At 44.3% G+C, this 22,720-nt stretch overlaps 1 protein-coding gene across 7 annotated transcripts in view; it reads left to right on the top strand.

Moving 5' to 3' along the window:
• Nucleotides 1-22,720, top strand: part of Fbxo25 (F-box protein 25) — a 30,219-nt gene continuing 7,499 nt past the window's right edge. For 2 of the 7 annotated variants that reach the window (XM_069998347.1, XM_069998343.1), the window contains exons 1-8: nucleotides 385-485; nucleotides 3,779-3,919; nucleotides 7,932-8,032; nucleotides 9,228-9,277; nucleotides 11,815-11,907; nucleotides 14,716-14,809; nucleotides 16,787-16,971; nucleotides 20,730-20,912. In XM_069998347.1, coding sequence (XP_069854448.1) covers nucleotides 3,786-3,919; nucleotides 7,932-8,032; nucleotides 9,228-9,277; nucleotides 11,815-11,907; nucleotides 14,716-14,809; nucleotides 16,787-16,971; nucleotides 20,730-20,912 — 840 coding nt within the window. In that variant the 5' untranslated portion in view covers nucleotides 385-485; nucleotides 3,779-3,785. Of the gene's footprint in view, nucleotides 133-383; nucleotides 503-3,778; nucleotides 3,920-7,931; nucleotides 8,033-9,227; nucleotides 9,278-11,814; nucleotides 11,908-14,715; nucleotides 14,810-16,786; nucleotides 16,972-20,729; nucleotides 20,913-22,720 lie in introns of those variants that run through there. The other 5 variants (XM_069998344.1, XM_069998346.1, XM_069998349.1 and 2 more) reach the window with 5 other exon arrangements.

Here is a 22,720-nt window from a genome sequence, read left to right as displayed (position 1 = left end):
CTGGCGCCTAGAGGAGGCTTCCCAGATCATCCCCGCCTTCTTGGAGGATCGGAACGGAACGCCGCTGTGAACGAGGCCACCTGGAGTCTTAGAACGAGCGCGCTGGAGCCTGGGCTCGATCCCCGGACCAGGGTGGGTGGCGCTGCGGAACAGCGGGCGGGGCAGCGTCCCAGGCCGGCGTGTGCGCGCGGCCAGCCACAGTCCGGCCTCCCCGGACCCGCGAGCAGGCTTCCGCGAGGCTCCCCAACTCCCAGACCCGCGCCGCGGGCCGGGAGGCCCCGGGCGCCGCCGGGGAGGAGCCCACTGCGCACGCGCTCACCCGCACCGGGTAGCAACAAGGCCACGCGGCACCACGCCGGCCAATCAGCAAGGTCGGAGGCGGGGCTTTCCCCGGCGCGCCCCTGGGGCGGCGGGCGACTTCCGGCAATAATCTCCACCGCCGGTCCCCGCGCGCCAGGCCGGTGCGCGTCCGGTGGGGCCGCCAGGTGAGACGCGCCGCCGGGTGAGACGCGCCTCGGCAGGCCGGGTTGGGAGGCGGCGGCGGCGGCTCCGGGTGGGGCGCGGCGCGGCGCGGGGCCGGCTGGGTGGGGGGCGGGCACGCACGGCCGCGGCGGGGCGCGGCGAGGGAGGGAAGGGGCCGCGCGGGCCGTGGGCTCCGGCGGTGCTGCCCGCGGCGGGCTCTGCGGCGGGCCGCTCGGCACGCCCTCCTCGGCCGGCCGGGCCGCGGGGCCTCCGCCCGCCGCGGGTCCGCGTCCTCGCCGGGGACCGCCCGGCGCCCCGCGCTCCCGCGCCCCGGGGCTCCGCACTCCCCTCCCCGCACGCCCCTCGCCGCGGGCGCCCACGCTCCCGCGCCCCGCGCCCGGCTGACTGGGCCCCCCCCCCGCTCCCCTCCCCGCGCCCCGGGGCTCCGCACTCCCCTCCCCGCACGCCCCTCGCCGCGGGCGCCCACGCTCCCGCGCCCCGCGCCCGGCTGACTGGGTCCCCCCCCCGCTCCCCTCCCCGCGCCCCTCACTCCCCTCCCCGCGCCCCTCACTCCCCTCCCCGCGCCCCGCACTCCCCTCCCCGCGCCCCGCACTCCCCTCCCCGCGCCCCGCACTCCCCTCCCCGCGCCCCTCACTCCCCTCCCCGCGCCCCGCGCCCGGCTCACTGGGGCCCCCCGCTCCCCTCCCCGCGCCCCTCACTCCCCTCCCCGCGCCCCGCACTCCCCTCCCCGCGCCCCGCGCCCGGCTCACTGGGGCCCCCGCTCCCCTCCCCGCGCCCCGCACTCCGCGGCCCCGCACTGCCCTCCCCGCGCCCCGCACTCCGCGGCCCCGCGCTCCCCTCGCCGCCCGGCCCTGCCCGGACTGGCTGGCGCCCGCGCAGCCGCAGGCTGCCGGGGACCCCGCAGCGCCCCGGGTCCCGCCCCCCTCCGCCGCGGACCTCCTTCCCGCGCCGCCCAGGTGACGCCTTCCCCAGGTAAACCCGCGTCCACCCCGCCTGCGGCCCCTCGCTCCCCGCAGCCGAGGCGGTGGCCATTTCTTATCCCCCCCCTGGACGTTGGACAAGCTTTCCTCCCCGCCGCGGTGCCTCTGCCCGATCCCCTCGGCTCTTAGGGTCCTGAAATCCAGCTCCAAGTTCGGTTGGTGTCATTCCTCTCACCTCACTTAGAAAGAGTCGTACAGGGCTCAGAATGTGCACAAAATCCTCAGAACTGCATGTGGTTTGGGAAGGTGTTCAGGGTTGCCGCGAACACAGAAGTCAGAGCCTGGCTTCTGGAGCAAAAATCTTTGTAAACCTGTCAAATGGGAACGATGCTTCCTGCTTTGTAGGACAGAAGGCTGACAGAACTAAGAAATGGCGCTAAGAAATGTTTGTCGCTAGTATTTTCATGCTAATTAAAAGGTTAATGGAAGGTTTAGTTTAGGTTCTTTCATGGCCTGGAGTTTCTAAATGAAATGAATGTCATAAACTCCTACAATACACAGTGCATGCCCTTCCTGTCACCTGGAGTAGAAACCACCCAATATGCAGTTATAATGTAGTTCAGCTCCATATGCTCTTTGACGTTAGTTTTAGCATGCAGTGTGCCGAAAAATCATGCATTATAAAAATATATAATAACTCACTGGACTTCACTTATTTTCTCACACGTTTATTAATTTGGAAGAGTAATTTTCCAGGATTTTGCCCTGGTCAGAGTTTTGTAACAAACCTAATTTAATAGCAACACCTTCATACTAGGAAGTCATGTCTTTTAGCATATAAATTCGTTTAAAATGTAGCAAGCCATGCTTCTGAAACATTGTTTACTGAGTTATAAGATCAGATACTCACTTTGGGAGTAACTTGACACATAGGCCTTTTAAGTTACAATTTTTTTGTTTCGTGTGTGAGTGTGTGTGTGTGTGTTTGTGTGTGTGTGTGTTTTGTTGGTCATGGAGCTTGAACTCTGGACTTGGGCGCTGTCCCTGCTCTCTTCAGCTCAAGCCACAGCAGCACTTCCGGTTTTCTGGTGGTTGATTAAAGAGACTCCTGAACTTTCCTGCCCGGGCTGGCTTTGAACCGTGATCCTCAGATCTCAGTCTCCTGAATAGCTAGGATTACAAGCATGAGGCACTGGCGCCTAGCTGTTGCTTGTTTTTTGTTTTTTTTTTTAAAATTTGGTTTGGTTTACTTTTTTTAGATAAGGTATTTTTATTTATTTATTTTTTGGGGGCTTCGGTCATGGGGCCTGAACTCTGGGCCTGGGCACTGTCCCTCAGCTCTTCAGCTCAAGGCTAGCACTCTACCACTTGAGCCACAGCGCCACTTCCAGCTTTTTTCTTTTTGCTTATGTGGTGCTGAGGAATCGAACCCAGGACCTCAGGCATGCAAGGCAAGTGTTCTACCACTGAGCCACCTTCCCAGCCCCAAGATAAGGTATTTAAGTGTAGCCTAGGCTAGTCTTGAACTTTCAACTCTTGCTTTAACCTTTGTGCTGGGATTAGATGCATACACCATTATACCTGATGCTAGTGACTTTTTAGTTATTTTTAAATCTGCTCTCAGGTTCTATGTCATTGTTTATGGACTACATAGCTTATGTTTTCAAACATAAATCATAGGACTTCAGATCATGACATGGCGGGTCAATGAAATATACCCATCGGCAAGCCATCTTTATCTCCCTGTTGAAAAATCTGGGATGCTGGCTGATTTATTTCCATGGTCCACTAGCATTGCACTCCTGCATCATTAAGTTATGTCTGACTGCATCACTTTCCTAAGAAACTTTTTGACCCCTCAGAATGAAACCCAATTCCTTATCTTATGCAGTCATTATACCTTCTTTAATTCTGACTGTGAGTGACAGTCTGCTGTCATTCATGCCAACTTCTCTGAAATGGGTCCACACTAGTGTGGTTCAGATGCTGTTGCACCTAACTTCAAGCAGAGAGAGCACTACTTGGCATTCCCTCACCTTTGCAGATGTGAGCTCAGGAGTCACCTGGGATGAGCCTGTCATACACACATTATGGAATTAGAAAATCCAGCTTACCAGATTAGTACTGTGTAGCCAGAGCACTGTTATTGTCACTGTTTTGTCACATTGGCTAGCCAACATAAAGTGATGAGCAGGCATGCTAAGTAATCATTTATTCTTTATCATCACTGAGCATATGCTCTAAATGAAACTTCTCTCTCTTGGTATGTATGTACGTACACACACACACACACACACACACACACACACACACACACACACACACACACACACACACACACCGCCACACTTTTAATGTAAGCTAACTTTTTACAGGAGAACAATGCCATTTCTGGGTCAGGATTGGAGATCTCCTGGATGGAGCTGGATTAAAACTGAGGATGGTTGGAAAAGATGTGACTCCGGCAGCCTTGAGCTTGGAACTGAGAATAGACAGTATACTATCAATCACAACATGTGAGTATTGCCAGGCAGAGAGCTGCCACCTGCTTGCTTAGCATAGTCTTCAGCTTTTCAAGTCAGAGAAGAGCTCCATAACTTTTAATTTTGCTGAGAATTGCCCACACAGTGGGTTGGCATGAAAAAGTAAGTTATTTAGCTAAGGAATGAGTGCAGATTGCTTGACATCTACACATGAATGTTCCTTCTTATTCAAAACATGTAATCTACACAAGATATAGGAATTGCCATTAGCTGAATATGAGAGAATTGAAAGAGATTTCACAACACGTTTGAAGGACATCATGGTAGCTTACACAGGACCAAAGTTTTAAGTTTCTTTTCTATTCAGAATGTGCATTGATAGAGTGACTTTGCTCAGTGCTGAATGGCACACTGCCATTGTGAATGTGCAGCCTCATCTGCACAGTCCTAGCATTGTTGCCCACCACATGTGCATCCTGATGATGGAATAATTGAGGCATCTCTGCACTCAACCTACAGTCAATGAATCATGACTGCCCTTACCTTGTTGGCTGGAGGTGCCAGGTGCAGGAAGTAAGGCTGTGGGTCTGGCTGAAGTGTGGGCATGTGTACTGATACAGTCTTGAGAAGGCATGTGCACAGGAATAGAACTCTGCTCACTGTTGATAATGTGGAAGCTTACAACTGTCTAGGGTCATCATTCTCTGGAGTGTCATGGGTCTAAGCATTTTTTTATTGCAAACTTTTATGAAACATTTAATAAACATGCATAACTTTGACATTGGATAGCTTTAGATCAGAGACCATTTTTTGCAGATTATTTTTTTGGTTATTGGTGGTGGTAGGGCCCAAACTACGGGCCTGGGCGCTGTCCCTGAGCTCTTCAGCTTAAGGCTAGTGCTCTACCACTTGAGCCACAGCACCACTTCAGGCTTTTTCTGCTTATGTAGTGCTGAGGAATCAAACCCAGGGCCTCATGCATGCAAGGCAAGCACTCTACCACTGAGCCACCTTCCTGGCCCTCTTTTTTTTGCAGTTTTTAAGGTATAAAGTGATTTTGTATTAGGTAACAGTTAGGATGGGTTATAAAGTAACAGTTGTTAAAAAGCTTTAATTGAAATGCAGTGTTGCAGCTAGTTCTACACCCCCCCACGTAACAACAACAAAAAAAGAAAAACAAGCAATTATTTTTTTTAAAGAAAGGATTGGAGAGTACAGTCCAGACATATTAGTAGCTCAGGGTCTCATGTGTCTTTGCTAAAAACTCATCTATCTACCCTCTTCAGACTTACAAACAAATCTTTGAAATAGTCATGGCTGTGCAGGGTAGAAAGGCGTTATGTTGTTACTAAGACAGAAAGTATTAGAGCCACGCTACCTGCCTCGGTGTGCTGGAAAGGCGCCATTGTGACAGGCATCTTGATTGGGACACTAACGGCTAATTAAGAAAAACAAAGGCGTGATTACTGTAGAAGTTTACAAACAGGCAGAACAGAAAGACTTATGTAAATATTAAGTACTACTTATTAACACTTATACATACTGAATTTTAATTTTGAAAGCATTTCTTCTTCTCTCCCACTTTGGTATACCTGAAAGAGTACATATCTTACAGTATAAAAACCACTACAGAAAAATTGTGTCCTTTCTCCCTTTTAAAATATTTTGTAAAAAGAGCAAGTAAATGAATAGTTTCTCCAAAGTAGATGCTCTCCTTTGAGTTTTAGGGTGGTACTCCCCAGGGCATAACTCCCAAAGACCTCTGAGTCCTGTGGAGCCTACATTAATCCAGGCAGTGCCCAACAGTATCCAGGGAGAACATGAAGGCGGACCCTATAGCCAGCAGTGGATCTCAGACTAGGCCTGTGGAAGACATGTTCACTGCAGGCAGCCTACTCTGGGCTCAGCCAAGAGCAGAACAAGTCTGAATCCACAGGGTGGAAGCAACTGAGTGTTGCCTCCCACCATGGAAGTGTCCATGAGCATTCAGCTGTCTTATCACCTGCCTCACACTGGAGGTCTGGCCACATACAAGATGTTCCCCCTCATTAGTGGAGCTGATTAGTCAGTTTCTCTCTCTCTTTTTTCTTTGTCAGTCATGGGGCTTGAATGTAGGGCCTGAGCTCTTTTGCTCAAGGTGAGTGCTCTACCACTGAGCCACAGCACTACTTCTGGTTTTCCAGTATTTAATTGGACATAAGAGTCTCACAGACTTTCCTTTCCAGGTTGGCTTCAAACAATAAGAGGATCTCAGCTTTCTGAGTAGCTAGGAATATAGGCATGAACTGCCAGCACCCGGCCACTTGCTCTTTTTTGTATCCTGTTTCTGTGACACTTTTTCTAGAGAATAGTGTTATTTCTGCCTTACTTTGATGTGTTTGTGGGTTAAGTTAGAAAAGAATTTCAGATTCAAAAGTGTTTCCATTCAATATTTGAACTAATGATAACAAACAAGAATAAGATTAAGTATGATTTAGAGGGCCAGGAATCCCAGGCCAGAAAAAAAAAATTGGCAAACCCTCATCTCAACCAATGAACCAAAGGTGCTGGTTTATAGCTCTAAGCCTATCCCTGCAGGAGGTGTAGGGAGAACCATTGTGTTCCAGGTCAGCTCAGGCAAAAACACTAGACCCTGTCCAAAAAGTAACTTCAGCAAAAAGGACTGGGGATATAGTTCAAGTCATGGCAAGTATAAGGGCCTGAGTTCAAATTCAGTACCATCCCCACCAAAAATGATTCAAAGAACAATGAGTTTCCTTGGTAACATTTACTGCCTGTGCTTGTTTCAGATACTCTTTTGCTTGTCTTGATAGTTTATGGCAATTTCCCATGTTGTTTCAGTCTCTTCTGAGCATGATAAACAGATTTGTGTGGTAGACTCAGCACTGGTGAGGGACAAGGGGCTCTTACACAGTTTTCTTGTCAAGGAACAATGATGGATAAATACAAAATTGTGATGTCCTGAGTTCTGGATATAGTTCCCCCATATCTCTTCCAGCTACCTGCTTTCCACATTTCCTTTTTCCTTATTTGGAGACTGAAACAGGCTACTCATTGCATTAAAAAAATAATAACAGTTTTAAGCCTATTTAGCTTGTTTAATTTTCTTTTTTTGGTTGTGGGTCTTGAACTCAGAGCAGGAACTCTGCTCTTCATCCTCTGTGCTCGTGGCTAGCCACTGTGCCACTTGAGCCACAGCTCCACTTCTGGTTGTTGAGTGGTAAGTTGGAGTTAAGAGTTTCGTGGGCACTCTTCCGCCAGGGCTGGCTCTGAACCATGATCCTCAGATCTCAGCCTCCTTAGTAGCTAGGATGACAGGTATGAGCCACCAGTGCCCAGCCATATTTAGTTTTGATAGTATAAGTTTCTGTTTATGGTTTTTCTTAGTATAAGAAACTCCCTTAGAAAAAAAGGAAAGGTACTCAGGCTGTTATTACCTTGCCTATAAATTCCTAATCTCATTTTAAAAATATTAGAAAACTTTACATTTATTCAAATAGTAAAAATGTAAGCTGCTTTCATCTGGTTCCATTAAGTGCCTTAACAACTTACTTGACTTTCAATTATTTTGAAAAATGCTTAGGGTAGCAGTTATTGGCTTAAATTAAGTCTTTGAAAATGTGGAGGATCATGGAAATATATTAGTTGAAGTGCTTAATCAAGTTTGGATCAGAAATTCTTGTTGTCTGATGTCATTGGGTATCATACTGACACGAGCATTTTTCCTCCAAAGCTTTTATAGTTTTGCTTATACTCACATTGTTTTAGTAAATTATTTTGATGTCTTTTGAAGTTTGACTAAGCAACTAAGATTCTCAAGAACTAGTATATAGCTTAAAATACTCAAAATGAAAAAAACATATTAGTTACCTTTGGGTTTGAAGCTCATGATCTCTGAAAATTAATTCATACTTTTATGAATTTACTTTTAGAATTTAACATGATTTTAATTTTTGAAAATCAAATATTATGTTCTCTAACAAAAAGCCAAATGAGGTTCTCCCTGGAGAAAAAAATGTTTTACAGAAATATGTCTTTATTTTAGTATATTGAATAGTGAAGAAGAAATATTCAATAATGAAGAATGTGAATATGCATCCAAAAAAAGGAAAAAAGACCATTTTGGAAATGATACAAATGCTCAAAGTAAGACCATTTCAATTAATAATCTTGTATGTTACTTGTGGAGTATGTAAATATGCTAAATTATTTTGTTAGTGCTATCTGATGATATGAAAAGTGATGCAGGTATATAAATAAGCACCATGTTCAGTATTGCCCACTAGGTTAATGATCACACTTCTTGCAACTAAACTATTTGAGTTGGTAAGATGTTCACAAACAGGAGATGGCAGTGTCTACACCACAATCAGTTTATCATCTGCATGGCTAAATGTTATTCTGAACTCACTCTGTTCCTGAGAGGGATGAGGACCTAGGTGTAGGGTCATTGAGGGGTCAAGGGAGGAGCTAAAGATTGGGATGCAGGATGTCACACAGGTAGAAGGGTACAGAGTAGGGGCTTTCACAGATGCCCACTGCAGTGTGGGTTAGTAACATCTGAAAAGGAGTAAAGAAGGCAGGGTCACTTGGAGAACCCTTGTGATCCAAGAAGCATGGACTCTCATAAAGGGCAGTAAAAGAGCAGAAGTTTGTATTAGAGCACATAGGATGCATGTACTCATTTAATTGCATTTTCTGAGCATTTATATTTTGATATGAGTATGGCCATTGATAATACCAATTTTCTTCTAAGTTACTAAGAGAAGGTACTTGGATTTTTTTATTTAAAAAGTTATCTTAAAGGGATTTCAACTCAACCTGTCAATTTATGAGCATGGTGCATTTTGAACAGGGTCATTCCTTCCATTGTTCTCCCCATCTCTCCCAACTACAAAGGACATGGTGTTTTCTTTCTTTCTTTCTTTTTTTTTTATTGGCCGGTCATGGGGCCTGAACTCTGGGGCTGAGCACTGTCCCTCAGCTCTTCAGTTCAAATCTAGCGCTCTACCACTTGAACCACAGCGCCACTTCTGGCTTTTTCTGCTTATGTGGTACTGAGGACTCAAACCCAGGGCCTCATGCATGCAAGGCAAGCACTCTGCCACTGAGCCACCTTCCCAGCCCCGTGGTGTTTTCTTAAATTATTCTTTTCATGTGGAAGTATGGCAACTCTTCTTTACTGATATCAGGAAACAAGGCATTTCTTTTTACTAAGTAAAATCATCTCTCACAGATAACATGTCATAATTTTATTAGCTTATCCAGTTATTAAAATTCCTTTAAATTTTCATTTTGAAATAATTTGTCATGCTTTAAAAGTAGCTCACTTTTATTCTAGGTTTTTATCGTGAAAAATGGATCTATGTCCATAAAGAAAGCACAAAAGAAGTAAGTGATATTTTAAATAAGAGTATGTTTAAATAATAGTATACTGTATTGTTTCTGTTGATTATGTCATGTTAAATCATTTCTTTTACAGTATCAAATCTGATTCACATTGTAACAGATAAATACATGTTAAGAACTTTTGAAGCAATGAGTACAATCACGATGGGCGTGTGTTTGAGTATGTGTTGTGTATGTTGTTTGTGTATGTGTACTGTATGCTGTTGATCTTTGAGGTGTGATGTGTATGGCACTGTATGGTATTTGTGGTACATGGTATCTGTAGTGTGTTTATATAGGGGTTCGTGCATATGTGCTATGTGATGTGTGTGGCACGTGCATGTATATGGTGCATGGTATGTGCATAGGTGTGACGTAGTATGTTATATATGTGTGTGGTTAGCGGCATATGCATACATATGGTGTATGATGTGTATTTTATATGTATAGTGTGTTTGTATATGATGTGCATGTGTATGTGGTATGTGTTTTGTGTGTAGTATGGGCACATGTGTGATATTTGTGAATATCTGCCATGTGTGTGATAGGCATATATGTGGTATTTGTTAGATGTCTGTGTTTAGCCTGTGCTAGGTGCATACTTATGGCATGTATAGGTATCCAGTATAGAGTGTATATGATATGTTTGTATATATGTATATGAGCAATGTTTATGGCATGTGTTATACATGTATATGCACTGAAGGACCCCCATACATCTCTGAGTCAGCAGGTCTTTACACCAAGTGTGCATTCCTAGGAGGTTGATGTGTATCAGTTAGCATAGCTGGAGATGCGGTTGGTAAGGATTTTCTTCACTTGGTATCATGTATTTGGGGGGTATGTCATGTGTTTTGGAGCATCTTTGAGCCCATCATTTCCTATGGAGGTGGGCTATATGAAACCTTGTTGAGGTTGGACCTGCCTACAGAGCAGTTTGAACTATCTCTATCATTGATTGCCCACCTGCTTAAAGCACTTTTTTTTTTTTTTGATCAGTCATACAGCCTGAATTTGTGCCTGGGCACTGTCTCTCAGCCTAAGGCTAGCACTCTACTACTTGAGCCACAGTGCCACTTCCGGCCTTTTCTGCTTATGTGGTGCTGAGGAATTGAACCCAGGGCCTCATGCATGCAAGGCAAGCACTCACCTACCACTGAGCCACCTTCCCAGCCCTTAAAGCACTCTTTTGATAGCTTTGGTCAACAAACCACTCTGTTACCCAATTCTGTATTTGGAATCAAGGAAGCCCAATTCTTTTTATTATAGCTGTGAAATTTCACATTTGCTCTGTTTCAGAGCAGTTGGGGAAAATAACTTCAGGATAGGGTAGGGTAAGTTACACATTCCAGGAACTCTGATCCTTGACATAAACTTTTAAGGCACCATTGAAAGACCAACAAAACAGTGTGTAAAGAAACAATAAGCAAAGCTTGAGCTTATAAAAGACTGTTTGCTACTTCATCTATTTTATGTTGCCACACAGATTGTCTGGTATAAACGAAATGAGGAATTTGTTGGATAACTGAAGAAATGTCCCATAAATCCTTGGGACAGAGTACTGATGGCCTCAGAAAAATCCTAGAACTAGTACTGGTTGTTGCCAAGTCTGCATTCCATCAGAACCCTCCTGCTTGCACCTGATATAGATCAGCTGGCCAAGGAAGGCAGACACATTTGAGTGATACACTCTGATCAGATCCAGTTCTCATTGTTAGATGGTGCCTACCTTCACTCTCAGAGAAGAAGAAATTAAAGAAATTACCTCAGTGTCCTTTGCTTCCCCCCAGATCCAGAAACACCCTGCACATAGCAGTTGCTTAGTTAATGTGTATGTTGATGCTTCATGGGAGTACATGATGTGTGCACAAATTAGGACTGTTCTTGAGTTTGGACATTAAGACCAGGCAGGTCTCCCTAGTTTCTTCATGGAGGTCAGCAGATCACTGCCACCCTTCTTTCCCTGGTCAGCTCTACTCATCTGTTTGAAATTTAAGGAATCATCTATTTTGGCTTCTGTTGATTGTCCTTCAGCTTATCTGTCCCTTCAACTCTACCTAGAATATCTGTTTATCAAGTGAAGTATTTCAGGTTCAGAAGGTGGGTTCTGAGCCTGAAGTGAACTCTGCACAAACTGGTTACAGAACAGGAGTCTGTTGTGGAAGGTTGCACAGCACATGGGAGACCAGGGAAAACACTGTTTCATCTTGGATCCTTGGGCTTGTGCCTTTCATTACTAGCTATAGTACAGACCCTCTGAAGGGAAATTCTACGCCAGTACATAGAATACCAGCATTCGTGGCCTGGTGTTCACTCTACATCAACTCCAGCAGAAGAAGCACAACTTGGAATACTTCTCTTTGTCTTCCATCAGCAGTAGTATAAAAAAGTCAGTGTCCCATGTCTCATTTACACGTAAATAGCTGAATTCTAGTAATCTTCAGACTAGAAAAGGGTGCCCTTTGTCAGACCTCTGAGAAGTGTTCAGATAGCCTACCTGACATCACTGTCAACTTCAAGTCTCCCCCACTTCCTTTCAGAGGCACGGCTACTGTACCCTGGGAGAAGCCTTCAACCGGCTGGACTTCTCCAGTGCAATTCAGGATATCCGGAGGTTCACTTATGTGGTCAGAGTAAGTATTTTATTCAAAAACAGCTTTGAAGACTCTTGAAAAATGTTTGAAGGTTACAATGTGAGGCATTAAGAATGCTCTTGGCAGCTATAGAGAGGCTACTTGTTTGCTATATAGTTAAACAAGAAACAAATGAAAAGGAACACTGAGGAAGCATGTAGAAGTTGGGGTTTGTGGACACTGGTATGTATGTTGGATCACAGACCTCCAGGAGAGTGAGCGCTTGGGCTCTGCAGGACTTGAAGGTACCACCTCCAGTCTTCCTGACTCACAATATCATGTGGTCTTTCTCTGAATTTTCACATGCGTTATCACTGAGGATGACCTTTATTTCATAGAGAAAGAGGAAGGCAGTAGAGAAAAGTTGTTGTATTCTCAAAAACACCTTGCGGCATTAACTTTTATAAGGAAATGTCTATCTTGGGCTACATTCAAAAGGAAAAGATTGTCACCAAGGGTTCCACTTACTATTTGCTTTTGTTCTCATGGAGAATATTCACTATATCTCACTGACCTCACTCTATTAAAGGTAAAAGACAAGTAGTGGTTTTCCAAATTTACTTTGTTTCTAATGGTGTTTGATATACTGGGAATACTTTCTCTTAATGTTTACAGGCATTTGTAATGTTGCTAGTCAGACAAAGATGTGGGGATAAGTAGCTGTTGGCCTTGCTGGTTTTGATATATGATGTGATTCCACACAGTACTCACGGGTGTCTGGGGAAATAATACCATGGCTCCTCACATCTGCCTACACAGAGCTGCTATAGGCTGCTTCCTCCTGGAGAAGGTTACAATGTCTCTGTAGGTACCTCCTTTCTAGAAATAGAACTGAGACTTCACTCTGACTAGTTGAAATGTTTGGAGTTAATAGCTAGGGAAGATTCAGGCCTTCCTACTACTTCTTCACCATGTCTTTGCTGGTTGAGACCACACTTCAGTGCCTTTTCAGTGTTGGTTCTTGATCATCTGTCTACAGAAAAGGATTTGATTCTTAAGAAGGGTAGAGGAAGCCGCTCCTGGCAGTCTCCAGACCTCTACCTTCTTGCTTACTGAGTAGAAGGTCCAGGCAGCCATTGCTTTGGAGAGACCAGGCCACTTTTTTACCAATTCTAGTCAGCTGAACTACATCAGGATTTTTGTTTTACCTGTATACTGCACAGTTATTATTTGTTAAGTAGTTTTTCTTCAAATTGACTTTAAAACAGAAATGACTACCTTAGCTTCATCTTAAACTATAATATTTCTAGTAGCTGTAGAATGATAACTGTGTCGTTTCCTAAAATTGGCACATGTTAGGGGTGAAAGCATTTAAGAATTATAAATTTTGTGTACCTTAATTTTGGTTATTTAGAAAATTAGCTCATCTTAGGAAGTGGCACTGTGACTCATGTGATAGAACACTAGCCTTGAGCTAAATAGCTGAGGGACAGCACCCAGGCCCAGAGTTAAAAAAAAACTCACAGAAAATTAGCTCATCTTAAGTGTGTCCTAGCTGGGCGCTGGTGGTTCATGCCTGTAATCCTAGCTGTTCAGGAGGCTGAGATCTGAGGATTGTGATTCAAAGCCACCCTGGGCAGGAAAGCCCATAAGACTCTATCTCCAATAAACCACTAGAAAACTGGAAGTGACGCTGTGGCTCAAGCGATAGAGCACTCACCTTGAGCTGAAGAGCACGGGGACAGTGCCCAAGCCCAGAGTTCAAGCCCCATGACAGACAAAAAAAAAAAAAAGTGTGTTCTCTACTGCCTGTAGATGGTCCAGGACCCATTATATCCAGTGTCAGTCAGTCAGGTACTCCAGACCCCTGTAGATGGTCCAGGACACATATCCAGTGTCAGTCAGTCAGGTACTCCAGACCCCTGTAGATGGTCCAGGACACATATCCAGTGTCAGTCAGTCAGGTACTCCAGACCCCTGTAGATGGTCCAGGACACATATCCAGTGTCAGTCAGTCAGGTGCTCCAGACCCCTGTAGATGGTCCAGGACACATATCCAGTGTCAGTCAGTCAGGTACTCCAGAGTGGTGTGGTTTGGTTAGCACCTAGCCCTCCTTGCAACATCTACTTGTGGTTTTTCCCTTGGGTCCTTCTGAAGTTGAGTTGGTTATTCTTGTCTTCATTCTAAGTTTTTGAAGGTATTTTATTAGAGTATTTCAGTTGTAGCTGGGCACTTATAGCTCTAGCCTGTAATCCTACACAGGAGGCTGGAGTCTAAAGATCACAGTTTGAAGCCAGCCTGGGCAGGAAAATCTGTGAGACTCTTCAATTAACCACCAAAAAGCCAGAAGTGGAGCTGTGGCTCGAGTGGTACAGTGCTAGCCTTGAGCAAAAGAGACTCAGGGAAAGAACTGAGGCTGTGTGTGTGTGTGTGTGTGTGTGTGTGTGTGTGTGTGTGTGTGTGTGTGTGTGTGTGTGTGTGTGTGTGTGTGTGTGTGTGTGTGTGTGTGTGTGTGTGTGTGTGTGTGTGTGTGTGTTAGTGTGATAAAGGGGTTTCATTATCACAAAGCCTGTTTTACTTTTCTGTAATCCATTTATTTCTTTTCTGGGCTTTACCACAAGATTTTACATGTGCATATATTATATTTCAATCACATTGACCTCTTTTCCTATCTCTTTCCTTAGCAAACTAACTACAGCTCTATTTAGAAGTGAGTTTCTTTACTCCACCTTTTAATGTAGATTCAGTGTATTTGAATATTAATATTCAGCCATCATTCTTTTTCCCTCTCTCATTTCTCCTTATCCCCCAAACATAGCAAATGGGTTTACAGACTGCTTACCTTTTTCTTTCATCTGTTCTTTAAGCTATTGCAGCTCATTGCAAAATCCCAGTTAACTTCATTGAGTGGTGTGGCACAGAAGAATTACTTCAACATTTTGGATAAAATCGTTCAAAAGGGTAAGGTGATCACTAGAATGTTTACTACTTTAAATATTTGGAAATTTGGATTCTCCTTCTTTCCCCTCTTTCCCTCCCTGTATAGATGCAGTCAAGAATAATAATGTGAGTTCTGTGACAACAACGTGCAGAAAGATGGATCTTCCATCTCCAGACTCTTCATGTGTCTGCTGTTCACCTTTGTTCTTCTTCTTTTTTTTTTTTTTTGGTCCCGTTGTGGGGCCTGAACTCTGGGCCTGGGCGCTGTCCCTCAGCTCTTCAGCTCAAGACTAGCGCTCTACCACTTGAGCCACAGCGCCACTTCCGGCTTTTTTTATTTTTGCTTATGTGGTGCTGAGGAATTGAACCCAGGGCCTCATGCATGCAAGGCAAGCGCTCTACCACTGAGCCACCTTCCCAGCCCCTGCTGTTCACCTTTGCATGCAGAGGGTTCACCATGATAGGAGAGGGAGCCAATTCCAGAGACACCCAGTCCTAAAAAGTCATTTTACCAGTTTCACTTAATGCAGCTAGTTAGTTCCATACTTTGCAAGATCATGGCTTATTTATTTAAACATCAAGTAAACTAATTATTTAATGTAGCCCAGTGATGGAAGTTTATGCCTATAATTTCAGCTACTTGTGAGGATGAGATCTGGAGAAATGCCACTTGAGGCCAGCCTGGGTAGAAAAGTCTGAGATATTCTACCTCCAAAATAACCAACCAAAAGCATGAATGGAGACACTAGTGGCTCAAGTGATAGAGCACCAGCTGGGCTATCAAGGCATGCAAGTGCAAGGCCCTGGATTCAAGTTCTGGTACTGCCAAAAGAAAAAGAAGAAAATTACTTAATAAGCTTGCATTAATTAACACATAGCTATTAGTAAAGGAAACTAAAATTTGCACAATTAGCTTACACACATAGACAGTTTTAGAATGTATAAACCATTTAAATGTATTCTCTTACCGATTTATAAAAGAATAGTTTTATTGTTAAAGGTCATAGAGTTCATAAGCAATGCAGATCAAGATAATGATAACTGTCATTGTGAAGATTAAAAGGTATTTGTGACTTAAAAAATTATTCTCTTGGCTGGGAAGGTGGTTCAGTGGTAGAGTGCTTGCCTTGCATGCATGAGGCCCTGGGTTCGATTTCTTAGGACCACATAAACAGAAAAAGCTGGAAGTGACACTGTGGCTCAAGTAGTAGAGCGTTAGCCTTGAGCTGAAGAGCTCAGGAACAGCACCCAGGCCCAGACTTCAAGCACCAAGACTGACCAAAAAAAAAAAAAAAAATACTCTCTTTATGACAAGTTCATAAGAAAACATGCACTTAACACATTTAAAGGAAAAACTGTAGATCCAACTGAAATTTACTAGCAAGTAAAATTAAAGTTTTATAATTTCTCATCATTATTTGTAAAACCTAAAAAATAATACCACTTTTGGGTTGTAGTGAAATTAGATCCTTCTTTTTCATTGGGGTAAAATAGATATAACTCAGGGCTGGGAAGGTGGCTCAGTGGTAGAGTGCTTGCCTTGCATGCATGATGTCCTGGGTTCAATTCCTCAGCATCACATAAGCAGAAAAAGCCGAAAGTGGCTCTGTGGCTCAAGTGGTAGAGCGCTAGCCTTGAGCTGAAGAGCTGAGGGACAGCGCCTAGGTCCAGAGTTCAGGCCTCACAAGAGACCAAAAAAAAAAAAAAAAAGATACAACTCTTATTTACCTCCCTTTTTAAAACTTTATTATTATTATTATTATTATTATTTATTATTATTATTATTATTGGCAATCCTGGGATTTGAATTTAAGGCCTTGGACTTAATATGAAAATGCTGTACCACTTGAGCTATACTTCAGCCCAAAATGTATCATTATCATAAAAATGTGTCATAATTCCCTTTTTAATATTCCATTATATGTAGGGATAGCATTATGTTCATCCATCAGTGGACACTTGTGAAACTCTTTCAATCCACATTTTTCTTTATTCCAGTTCTTGATGACCACCAGAATCCTCGCCTAATAAAAGACCTTCTCCAAGACCTGAGCTCTACCCTCTGCATCCTTGTAAGAGGGGTAGGAAAGTCAGTGTTAGTGGGAAACATCAATATTTGGATTTGCCGCTTAGAAACTGTTCTTAGCTGGCAGCAACAGCTACAGAATCTTCAGATGACGAAGGTATGGATTTCTTGCATTAAAAAAAATATATTTTATTTTCAGTCAGCATGTAATAACTTCTACATGCCTAGAGGGTACAGTGTGATTCTTCAGTATACAATGTATAATATGAGAGGATAATTAGCATGTCCATCAACTTAAACATTCATCAGTACTTTGTGTTAGGTACATTCAGAATCCTATATTGTCTTTTTTAAATACTAAATTAATATCAGCCATAGTTTTACTACTATACCATGCAGAGTTAGTAGTTACTCCTACATCCAGCTGCACCTTGGACTCCATCAAACATCCTGCTTCTTCCCTCTTTCTCCACACCCTCTCCAGGTGCTTAGAACCACTATTCTGCTCTGTACTTTGGAATCATCTTTTTAGCTTCTGTATAAGTGGGATAGTGCTCTATGTGTCTTTCTGACTTCTCTCACTTAATATAAAACCAAAAGTAATTCTGAGTAAAAAAGAACACTGCTGTGGGGGTTATCATAACACCAGACTTGAAATTAAACCATAGAGCCATAGTAACCAAAACAAGTTGATACAGGCACAAAAATAGACCTAAAGATCAATGGAGCAGTATAGAACACTCAGTAATAAAACCACACGTCCACAGCCAGCTAATTTTGGAATACTTTTCCAAAAATTTGCAATGGAGAAAAGACAGTTTCTTCAATAAATAATTCTGGGAGAACTGAAGTAGACTCTACTAGCAAGAGACTGAAACTGAACCCCTATCTCTCACCCTGTACAAAAATCAACTCCAGTATTTTCACAATAAAAAAAAAATCAACTCCAGATGGATCGAAGAACTTGAAGTAAACCTGAAACCTTAAATATAAAACCTAATAGAGAGAAATGTAGAGAATACCCTAGAAGTCAAAGCACAGGTAAATAGTTTCCAAATAAGACTCCAGTTGCCCAGAGAGTAGTAGCAAGAATGAGAGTAATCAAATTAAAGAATTTTTATACAGTAGCCATCACCATAACCAAGAGACAGCACGCAATGGGAGAAAGTCCTCACCAGCTATTAAACAGATAAAGGATAAATATCCACATTATACCAAAAGCTCAAAAAATAAATCCAGTTACTAAATGGACAATCACCAGGTAGTTGCAGTGCTCAGTGTACTGTGTGTGGAACTCTTCTCCACTCAAGAGCTTCAAAAGGAATTCCAGCTGTTGAACCAGTCTTGTGTGAGTGGCAAGCTCTAATGAAGAGCAATCGCAGCTTCTGCTGTGATCTTATCAGATGAATATAGGCTTGAAAGCATGTCTACATGCTCTAGGAAGACCTTCCTTAAGCAGGGTGGTGGTAGGAAGGGGATAAAGAGGACAACCCTATACGCATGAACTAAGTATTGGTTATATGAAGTGGCAATGGGTGTGAACTAAGTTTTATAGGCGAGGTTAATGGGACGGTAGAATGAGGTGTGTGGGGAAAAAATAGTAAATGTTAGCCTAGAGATGGGGAAAGTAAAGTGAGGAGAGTTGAGTAGGCGCAACACACGTGCACGCACACACACAAATGAACATCTAAGCAACAGAAATGACAAAGTAAAACAAGGGGGAAAAATGAGCAAGACTCAAAGCAATTGCACCAAAAAGTAAAAATGATGTTTATATTCAAAGTCTACTTGTAGATAAAAGGAAAGGCATAAGTGGGGAAGGAGATAATATGATTTGAAAGAGACTATTAAAAGTCAGGTTTAGGATTCATAGATAGAGAGATAGGTAGGAATTTTCCATGGTGCTCATATACTACTTACCCAAGAGACTGCTTTAGTTCTGGATGCGAGGGGTTTTTCCCATCAGCAGATCTTACATTGAGTCAGGACAAGCCCTTCATGGTTGCAGCTGGTGTCTCTATTGGTTAACACTACAGGGTACCAAGGCAGCTTCACAGCCTGTTTTCTGGAGAGGCTGCCTTTAATGACAGATTGTCCTGGAATCTTTGAACTGCCTCTTCATTTTTTTCTACTGTACAAACTATGGCCACCAACCTAAGGTAGCTGAGTCTCAGGCATGTACTGGTCTTACTGAGGTGCCACCATCTAGGGGTCTCTGCTGTCTGATTAGAGAAGGACTCCCAATCCTCCATCCGGGCGCTGCCTCCCAGCTTCTGACTTTTAAGTTGGCAGTGTAGCTTCCATAGCTTTAACTTTTCTGCTGGTCCATGTTGGACCTTCTGCTCTCTCTTTACACACCTCTTTTAACTGATTTATACCCAAGTTCTTTGGCAGAGTGTCCTGTGAAATGTTAAGTGGTGACTGTGCCTGGTCTCAGGGCTCAAGTTGAGGGCTCTGTCATTCTCTGGGATACAGGAGGACACGGAATGTCTTAGTTCTCCAGGGCAGCCTCACAGCAGATCAACCACTGCCCCCTAGGCTCCTGTGCTAGGGACAAGGCTTGTCGCTTGCATGTGCTTTTCCTTCAGCCAAAGACGGCAGTCGCTCACCGGGACCATCTCATTTTACGTGGTGTTACCCCCGTTTTGTTCCGCTTCCCAGAGAGCCAGGAGCCAGCTCCAAATTCCTTGCAGCTTTTCTTCTGTTGTGATTGTGTTTTCTGCTGCCTCCTCTGTGGGTTCTCCTTTCTTCTACTCTTTCCTCAGAATCTGGTCTCTTTTGTGTCACTGGATTCTTTTTCATAGTGTCAAAGGGACAGTTATTTCGTATCCACCATCTTGCTCTACCTCCTTAATCAGTGGAAGTTCTTCATCCCCTGTTTTTACTGTAGATATATAGGGTTATTTCTGGGCTCACTATTCTATCCTATATGTGGCCTATGGACTATGCTGTTTTGTTACTGCTTCGATTCAACTTGGGACCTTACTCGGCCTCACAACTCTTTTGTTGTCCTGGAGCAGTCAACCTTCTGTAGAACAACCATTTGTTCTCTGGCCCCCATGAGGAAGGAATAGTTTATATGGCTGAAATCATGTCCATCAGAGGCTAGAAGGCAGGAAAGTGCTGGTGTAGTAGCATGTGTAGTCTCAGGTTTGTGAGCTGAATGGGGATGGAGATAGAACTGTATACCTTATAGCTGCGATTAACCGTGAGACACAGATACTTCAGAAGTGCTGGGAGCAGCTCTTACTGCACCCTGTGATGGATGTGTTACTGGTAACCATGTCACTGTGTGCACGTGAGTCAGATGTACTTCTGTGCACCGTAAGTACATACAGCTTGTGTCAGCTAAGACAATAAAAATAAGGATAAAACATGAACATACATAAAATGAGTAAGTATGAAATATAAACTACTTAAATTGGTAACTATGTATGTGAGAATATTTAAAGATTACAATTAAAAGTAGATATGAGTACAGCGGGAAGGACCTTGAAGATGGACCCTCCACCCTCCATTGGGCTGAAGCATGGTAGTCATGCTGTCCTGTATGTGGTAGTGAGGCTGGATTGGAGGCTCTTGCGTTGGCACAGAGTGCCGCATCCCATGACCCTCACCTCACTCACCACATGTCTTCATTGCCTTCACAAAGCATGTCTGTTTTCAGCATCAGCTGCAAATTTTAGAGCCCACCATATTCCATGTATTTTCCTAAACACAGTAGTACAGCTTTTACCCCTTGCATTGGAGTGGAGGGAGCATGTGTGCAGGTGTTCAGCCTTCCAGTCTTGGGCAAGTTGCCATGTGTGTGAAACCCTTGCGGTCAGGGTACTTTAACGTAGCAACACTGTGAAGTGTCTGTTCCAGCCTGGCCATCAGGCGTCTGAGTGATACGCTGCCTGTGTTTCCTTTCAGCAGGTGAATACTGGCCTGACACTTAGTGACCTGCCCTTGCACATGCTAAACAACATCTTGTACCGCTTCTCAGATGGGTGGGACATTGTCACCCTGGGCCAGGTAACACCTACCCTGTACATGCTCAGTGAGGACAGGAGGCTGTGGAAGAAGCTGTGTCAGTACCACTTCGCTGAAAAGCAGGTGAGTCCCTTCCAGTGCTCTTGGGTGCAGAGCTGGCTGGTCTCACGAATGCTCGGGATGGGTGAGTGCTTCATCTCCAGAGGCACAGAGCAGTCCTATACTGCTGAGGTTGCTTAGTTCTCTCTTTTCTTTTCTAAAAGTTGCAAAGCACACTTTTCATAATCAGAAACAACTGTGATTCTAAAAATAGCCTAGAACCAATTAGCACAACCGGAATGGGGTCCTGTCCCACCTCCTAGTGACAGGATGGCCTGGGTTCCTTTACCTGACAGGTTAATTCCAGCTCTGTTCTCTCTGCCTGATGTGGTCCTGGAATAGCCCGGCTCTGCCCCCTTGGCAACAGTACCATTTCCAGTATCCTCCAGAGCGCGTGTTGCCCACTGGTGACTCTCCTCCACACAGAGAAGCTGATATTCTTGTTCTTCCTACTTGTTTGCAGAGCCTGACATCCCTGACCACGGTTAGGGCGAGGGAGGGCAGATGGCATGTCCTATACGTCATGGTGAGCATGACCACGGACAGGCGTAGACACAAGGAGAGAGTACTCTTTGTATGAAGAGGGGAATGAGTTAGAGGCTGAACCATGCCAAGGATCCTTGTCCTCAATCTAGTGACCTCAAGAAAGATCGTAAAGCATTTGGAACATTGTGCAACTTTTTTAAAATTTTTATTTTTCATTGTTACAAAGCTGATGTATATGGGGGGGGGGTTTACAGGTACATAACTCGGCTTATTTCCTTTTAGAAAGTGTCACCCTTCCTTTCCTCCCTCTCTCCCAGTTTATCCCTCCATTGTGCAACTTTTTAAAAACCCTCTGATGCTGCCTGAAGAGTAGACTGTCAGAAGCTCAAGGTGGATCACTGTGTACGGTGGTGGACGAGGCATTGTTCACAGGGCCAGCTAGGAAGACCGGGAGGAGCAGTGGGATCTGCCCAGGGAAAGTAGGTGGGAAGAGGGTCCCAGGCAGAGATAGCAGGAGACATCTCCTAACAGCCAGAGGCTGTGGGTGAGAGCTCAGGGAGAAGAGAAGGGCCCCGTCCCAGGGATGGACACAGCTGATGGGGCTTTGAGAAGCTAAGACCTGAAGACTGCTAAGTGAGCTTGTAAGGGAGAATGAAAAGAATTAGGCTACTCATCTGAGCAGGAAATAACTTTCCAAATCACTCCTGGACATGTGAGCCATGCTTTCTCCCCACATCCTGTCCCAGTGTCTGGTAACCATTTTTCTATCCTCTATCTCTCTGAGATCAACTGCATTAAATTCTAGATTGGTATTGGAAGTGGTGGATGCTATGAATAATTATCTCTCGGAGGGAGGGATTAGAACTGAGGAAAGGAGAATGAGTGAAAGTCTGTCTGGGCTGGGCTCTGGTTATCATGTATGCCTGGAACCTCCCTTCCAAGGTCATTCACAGGGAGAAGAGCCAGGGCTTTGGCTGATGTGCTGAGCCTAGGCTGGACTGTATATGAAGTGCTGGCAGATGTCAAACTCCAGTGGCATAAGGGTGTCTACTGATACCTGTGAAGTTCTAAAACTCCTTGCAGGCACACTTGAAAGAACCTAAATACTTGTTATGCACCAATGTTTAATGTCCAACTAGAAGTTAGGTTACAAGTTGGAATTAGCAATTACAGGTACATACTTTTGGTGCATATTTTTTGAATGAACTACAAAATAGCATTCAAAAGATAATAATCACCCTGAAAAAAATAAGCATCTTAGAATCAGTTTCCATGAAATGGCACAGGTTAGGCAGCCTCTCCCAGTGAAAGCGCAGTGCCATCCACAGTCTAAAGTGACACTGGAG

Source organism: Dipodomys merriami, unplaced genomic scaffold (genome assembly GCF_024711535.1).
Source record: "Dipodomys merriami isolate MVZ:Mamm:240054 unplaced genomic scaffold, mDipMer1.0.p SCAF_511, whole genome shotgun sequence".
Lineage (NCBI taxonomy): Eukaryota > Metazoa > Chordata > Mammalia > Rodentia > Heteromyidae > Dipodomys > Dipodomys merriami.
The sequence above is the reverse complement of the archived record's forward strand: the minus strand, read 5'-3'. Positions and strand labels throughout refer to the sequence as shown.